General features: G+C 28.0%; 1 protein-coding gene across 1 annotated transcript; it reads right to left on the bottom strand.

Moving 5' to 3' along the window:
- Positions 1-689: 689 nt before the first annotated feature.
- Positions 690-3999, bottom strand: LOC115954938 (glucan endo-1,3-beta-glucosidase-like). The gene is made up of 3 exons (XM_031073273.1): positions 3953-3999; positions 2589-2614; positions 690-1636 (listed from the first exon to the last, which is right to left on the bottom strand). The coding sequence occupies exons 1-3, from the start codon at positions 3997-3999 to the stop codon at positions 690-692; spliced, it is 1020 nt and encodes a 339-aa protein (XP_030929133.1).
- Between the last annotated feature and the right edge of the window lie 3042 nt (positions 4000-7041).

The raw sequence follows: 7041 nt of genomic DNA, 5'->3' as shown, positions 1-7041 counted from the left end.
AATTGGTAAAAAAACAAAGGATTATGGTGGAGATGGCACTACGGAAAACAAAGGATTATGGTGGAGATGGCACTACGAGCATCTCCAGTAGCTATGACACATGTATCTACCCTACCTCTCCTTGAATGGCTTAATAAAACAAAACATAGGTTAAAATTTTCTCTCTTAATTTTAAAAGTTTCGAAACTTATGTCTTGCTTCAGTGAATGGTTATTTATTTATTATTATTTTTTATTTATTTTGGATTTGCGAAATATTTTACTATAAATTATAAATTCCCTTTCTCAAACCGATGATTTGGTGTAAAGCCTTAGAGTCAAATTAGTAGGTGTTATCAATTCAATTGATCCTCAAAGTTGTGTATTTGTGATGGATTTTTTTTTCTTCTAAACTTAAACTCAAATGATAATAAATAGATATGTTGACACATATAATTGTTATGTAATTTAAGGAAAAGACATTGTCATCGCAGCTTGCATCCTTTTGTTTTGAAGATTCAACTTTTATAATATATATAATAGATAAATATAGATATAGACATAGATATGGATATAGATGTTACAACCATATACATCCTTTTATTTATCTCATTATAATATCTTTTATTACAGTATACAAATGTTAAAACCAAATGCATCATTTTAGTTATTTCATTATAATATCTTTTATTACCTTATACTAAACATGTCTTAAGTGAAAGTTAGTTGGTACTTGGGTTCCTTGGTGGGTGAGAATAGACCAAAATGTTTCTCAGTTTCTGCTGGACCCTTTTGGTCTTCATCAAACATAGCAAACAAGTAAGTTTCTAATGGTCCAGGCTTCTTTGGAGTCCCATTCTTCACATGACTAATCAAATTCTTGTAATAAGTGCCAGCATTATCAACTGTTGCTGCTACACCACTGTCTCCATCTGATGGCCAACCACTCTCCGTTACAATGACAGTCAAATTGGCTCCACCAATCTTCTCAATAGCAGAGTAGAGAGAATCCAGAATTGCATCAAAGAGATTTTGATACCCTAAGTTACCATCTTGTACCACAACCCCTGGTGAAGTAAATAAGGCATATTCAAGCTTAATGTTTGTTGGGTCACTTGTGTAGGCAAAATATGGGTACACATTGGCAAGAAGTGGTGCATTAGTGCTTACTAGGATGCTAACAATTGCATTTATGTATGAACTTGCACTATCACTAAATGAGCCTGCAGATGGAGGGAAAGAATTGCCCAACAATGACATGTCTATTACTGTTGAAACTTTAATTTGTAAATTAGAAGCTGTAATTGCATTGTTTAAGTTCTGTATGGCTGGTCCAACATATTGGGCTAATGGATCACTCGGCTTTATTTCATTCCCAGCAGCAATGTAACTAATTTTGACATCAGGGTAGGGAATTATGTTTGTCTGCACCCAAGTATTTGCAGTTGCAGGACTAGTGGCAAGACCTTGAAGGTCATTGTTAACAACTCCAACAATGACCTCTATGTTGGATCCTTTTAGGGCTTGGAGGGTTGCTTGATTTGGATCAAAAATCCTCATTTTCCCTATGCCATTGGTGGTGTACAATGTTATTACATCAGTTGCAGGTGGTAAATTATCAGCAACTGTTCCATAATTTACACCTATAGATTGTGCAGCTGCATCAAATAGCATGAAGATAACAAACAAGTTAATTAACACTAAAGATAAATTTTTTTGAAGGAATTGTATAGGTATTCAATGGAGCTAAATCAAATAAAACCAAGATAACAAACAAGTTAATTAACACCGAAGGTAAATTTGTTTGATGGAATGTAGAGATAGATACCCAATGGATTAAAATTATTTGGAGTTTTTAGGATAATCATGGAATATATAAAATCTTATCTATTTTTTTTTTGGTCATATTATCAATAATTTAAATAGAAACCAAACCTTTGGTTAAACATCAGTTCCTTCAGTAAATTTATTTGGTAAATCAGAAGTGAACTTTAGGTAAGTAAGTAGTCCCGTATGTTTGTTCATGCACTTACTCACCAAAAAAGAGTATTTAGTGTCTCTTGTTATTAAAATGTCAAATGACTCTTTTTTTGACAATTTTAAATCCTGTGTATAGATTAAATATGATGATAGTATCATATAATTCATTTATAAAAATATTGATGAAAAAATTTCAAAATTATAATAAACCATGAAAATGTTGATGTTTAATATAAATAATAAAATATGAAACTAAAAGTATTAATTTTAATAATTTAATTATTATATATAATGGCACGGCTAAACATAATAAAAATTAACTATCAATAAAAGTCATTTGGTTTATTTGAAGTATTTTTGTACTAGTATAATATGAGAAATTTTTAATATGTATTTAGTATGTTTAATTATATAAAACATGTATTTTTCAAAGTATTTTTGTTTTAAACGGTTAACATATTAAAAATACGCATATGTAACTGTAGGATCACAGTTTGAGGCCCAAGTCCAAAATGTGTGGAGTCTTGATCCAATGAGCCAAATACAATGAATTTATATAGAATGGGTCAAAGAACTAGGTCCTAATGAATTAGACAACAGCTAGTATTGAATTGCATAACGTTCAAACACAAATGGAGGATGTTGATATCAATAAACTTTCAATCCGAGGAGGTTAAATCAGGATATAATAATCGCTCTAGAATATCAGAATGATTTAGATTGCTATACTATCCCTCTCTCTCTCTCTTTCCTTTTTTCTCCCCTTCTCATGGAGGGTCTCTCACATTATATAGCTCATTTTGGATTATCTTGATCCTACACTTGTTGATCATCTGAGTCACTACTTGAGTACCCGTCCCATCAGACACCTCTTTCAGCCTTTTGTGAATTGTAATAGCCAAGACAACACTGTTCAGAGGTCTTCTCCACATAAATGCGGTCAGAAAAGTAGCTACAAAGCATTTAATGTGGTGGTAGCAGTTTTTCCTTAGATATTTTGAGTTTCCTTCCTTCTCGTATGTTCATAGGGCACATTTAGTACATACTTGGACTACATTCATCATATCCGAGGAGGTATTTCTCCTCTCGGATATCCTTCTATTCATCCCTCACTTATGCTACTTTAACTGGGAACCCCTTAGTAACTATTCATTCCTCCTCGAACTTGTCTATGTCCTCGGACAAGGCCTAAGGCCTAATACACTATTTTGGGCCCTAGTCCCTATAGTAACAATTAAATCTTATTTGCAATTTCCTTTTATTTTCAGCATACTATTCAGATCGAAAAGAATATAATTACCATCTACCAAATTAAGATAGAGCATATTCATTTGAAAAACTAAAAGAAATGAAAAGGCATGTCTTTATGCACTAAAACATTAACGGCTAGATGCATGTTTAATAAATTTATTAGGTATTCTTGTAGTATGATGACATGGTACTTCTTCTTTTCACATTTATAATAGACTCATTATGACTTTTCAAAGTAGAATTTAACATGAATGTGGTTGCTAAGAGGGAGAACTTTGACACCAATGCACCATACTCCAAGAATACCTTATTACTAAGTAATAAATTAGTAATATATAGGAGTAATTTTGTAGATTACCTCAATTATGTGAATTTGTGGCCAACTAATTTGCATAATTATAATGATCATCGATAAACAAATTTTGCCTTTTTTTCATGTGTTACATCACAAAGATTACAATGCAACCTACTGTCCATCGATTAAAAAAAAAAAAAAAAAAAAAAAAAAACAAATACAAAAAAACAAAAAAAAAAAAACTAGAAGTTCATGTCACTTATTCGAAGCTAGCTAGGGCTTGATTTTTACACATTAACTTGGTATTCGAAGCCATCTAAAAAGTAGTACTAATATCAAGCATGCTTACTTTTACTATGAATGCCATACAAATAAGAATATCATACAATATAACAAACAAATAAACAAATAATCAGCCGCACCTGATTTTCCTTGGCTTGTTATCAACAATAGTAGCAATAGCGCAGCCATAACAGGTTTCTTACTTAAAGCCATGGTAGAAAAGGAGAACTGAGAACAGATTTTCAATTTAGATGTCTTTGCTTTACTATCTACACCCTATACCTCTTCATATATATAGTTAATGAAATTTGATCATTATTGAAATTATTAATAATTGATTATATTTAATTTGATAAGATTATAATGGAAGGTTTGAATATAGAATATAATTTAAACTTAATTAAAAATATATAGTAGATATAAACAATAGTTGAACAATATTTACAAAATTTCAATGTTAGTAATATCCAATTTATTAAGGGTGGGTGGAAAAGTTTAAGGCTCATAAACTATTGGAGCATTTTAATATTAATTAATTAAAATGGATTTATATGACAACATAAATGTACAGATGTGAGAGTTAATATGGAAGATAAGAAATTAGTAAAATATTTAATTTCACATTGAAAATGAGAGAGATTTTTTTATTCCTTTTAATTGTGGTGATTAATGGGCAAATATATATTGATTCAAATATTGGACTAGATACGTATGCCTCAATCCAATTTATTACTGTGTTCACGCCAAAATAAACTTCATAACACATTAAAAATGATTTCTATCGCAAGATCACGTATCATTGTACTATGAGGCTAATGCAACACTATGCTTTTTTTTTTTTTTTTTTTTTTGAGAGGGGGAATTTGGCTGTAATTGGCAAATCCATATTCCTTGATAAAAAAATTGCTAGAATTCGGATTTAGTTACCTTTCATTGAATATATACTTAGATTAAGGCAAAATTTGGCTACAAATTTAATTTTAGCCTAAAGATACAACTTCATTCAATATATCTTTTATTTGTATATGAATTTTGACAAATCTACAATTAGATTATATTTTCTTCTTATATCCTTCATACTTGTAAATTTTCCAAAAGATTAAAGATCAATAGTTAAGTCATCAATAAATTGTTTAAATTGCAAAATTTGTAATCTAAAATTATCCATAAAGATAAGTTTATAGATTATATAATAAATAACAATCAATTTTCAGAAAATTCGACATTGATGTCATTAATAAATTGTTTAAATTACAAAATTTTGTATTCTAAAATTATCCATAAAAAAAAGTTTATGGATCATATAATAAATACCATTCAATTGGAACAGAATTTGACAATATATATTAATAGCATAAAGATTATGCAATCTAATGATTAGATTTTCAAAATATATAACCATGTTAATTTTTTTAAAGGAAGTTTTAGTCAAATTATGTCCATTCGATTATTCATCTTAAGCAAATGCCATACAAAAGTTAGACATTAGTTGAATCTTACATATCATGAAAAAAAAAAGTTGGAAACATGCGTATTAATGTTATAGTTATTTATATGATTTAACTATTCAATAGTTTTATTATATTTTTATTACAGGGAATAGTCATTTTTTAAAATGAGGAATAACTATTCATTTCTATAAAGGTTGTAATAGCTATTACTCAATAGGTATAATAATTTCTAATATTAATATATTTCCAAATAAACAAACTTTTTATATCCACACAACAATTATGGAAATAAAAAATCATAAAAAAATAACTCATCTCTCTCAAATTTAAAATATAATATTTTCTTGGAAATATAATTGTATAAGTGAGATATTTCTTAAATAGATTTTAAGTTTTATTCTAATATTACAACTTAGAACCATACTAATTAATATGTTTATTTGTTCTATTACAACACATTTTATTTCCAGTAATAAAAATTACAATTTCTGTTATAATCCACATTCAATGTACTAAACGTGGAAATTTAATGGAGGGATTGACAAGTATTTGCTTATTACCTTGGAAAAGAATGTAAAGAAATGGGTTAGGGGGCATGATAAGAGTTTCTTTGTTAGAAAATAATATGTTTGAAGAGTACTAATTTGGTTACAAAATACTATAAAATGGAAATTGATATTTATTTTTTTAGAGGGAAATTGATATTTTCTTTTAAAAAAGAAAGAAAGTGATATTGATATTGATATGTTGCAATTTTTTTTTTTTTTTGGAAATTGATATGTTGCAACTTCTACTTTGATTTTCTTCTTAAAAAAAAAAAAAAAATTCTACTATAATTTAGAGTCATAATGTCATGCGTACCAGATAGTGAATATAAGTTGATCTGTGATATATTGTGGTAATAATCTTTCATTCCTTTTCAATATTTTCTTAATAATTTCAGAATAAATTGTAGCTTCTAATTTAGGCAATAATGTTGTGGTAGGTTGTTATTAATTCTAACTAGTATATAATCCGTGTATATGTATGGTACAAATAAAAACAACACAATTACACATATATAAATTCAAATTATACTTGGTTTAACTCATAGATATAGAAATAGTAATTACTATTTCTTTCTTCTTAATTATTTTATTTTATTTTATTTTTTGGATATACACATGAGTTTACTCTTTTTTATTGGGTTTTTTTTATATGGTTTATTTATATTAGACTAATCAGTTTTTGCACAGTATTAACTCACCTAGAAATTAAAAAAAAAAAAATATATATATATATATATATATAGAGAGAGAGAGAGAGAGAGAGAGAGAGAGAGAGAGACAGGAAATGTGATGCAAAATTAGACTACAATTAGAATCCAATTTGAAATCTAATTGAATTTTCTCTTAGCTTTACTTATATAAATATATATATATATATATATGTTCAGGTCTAATATTAACACCACTTTTTTAGAGAGGAATAGTTATTCTGTATTTTAAAGAATAGTTATTCATAAGGAATGACTATTCTTTGTAATAAAAACATTATCAAATTACTGAATAGCTAAATTATATGAATAACTATTACATTACAGTTTACCAAACACGCCCTTAAAAATATCCAATTTATTAAGGGAGGGTGGAAAAGTTTAAGGCTCATAAACTTCATAACACATTAAAAATGATTTTTATCACAAGATCACGTATCATAGTTTTCTGAGGCTAATGAAACACTATTCTTCTATTGTATTTTTTTTTTCTTAGATTAAGGAAAAATTTGGCTACAAAATTAATTATAGCCTAAAGATACAACTTCA

This window comes from Quercus lobata, chromosome 1 (genome assembly GCF_001633185.2).
Source record: "Quercus lobata isolate SW786 chromosome 1, ValleyOak3.0 Primary Assembly, whole genome shotgun sequence".
Taxonomy (NCBI): Eukaryota; Viridiplantae; Streptophyta; class Magnoliopsida; order Fagales; family Fagaceae; genus Quercus; species Quercus lobata.
Note: the sequence above shows the minus strand (reverse complement) of the source record. Positions and strands in the feature narration are given on the sequence as shown.

Coding starts and splice junctions, on each gene's coding strand:
- LOC115954938 (XM_031073273.1), bottom strand. CDS start 3,999: ATGGCTTTAAGTAAGAAACCTGTTATGGCTGCGCTATTGCTACTATT. Junction 2,615..3,952: donor GCTGCGCTATTGCTACTATT/GTTGATAACAAG, acceptor TCGGATTGAAAG/TTTATTGATATCAACATCCT. Junction 1,637..2,588: donor GATATCAACATCCTCCATTT/GTGTTTGAACGT, acceptor TATTTGATGCAG/CTGCACAATCTATAGGTGTA.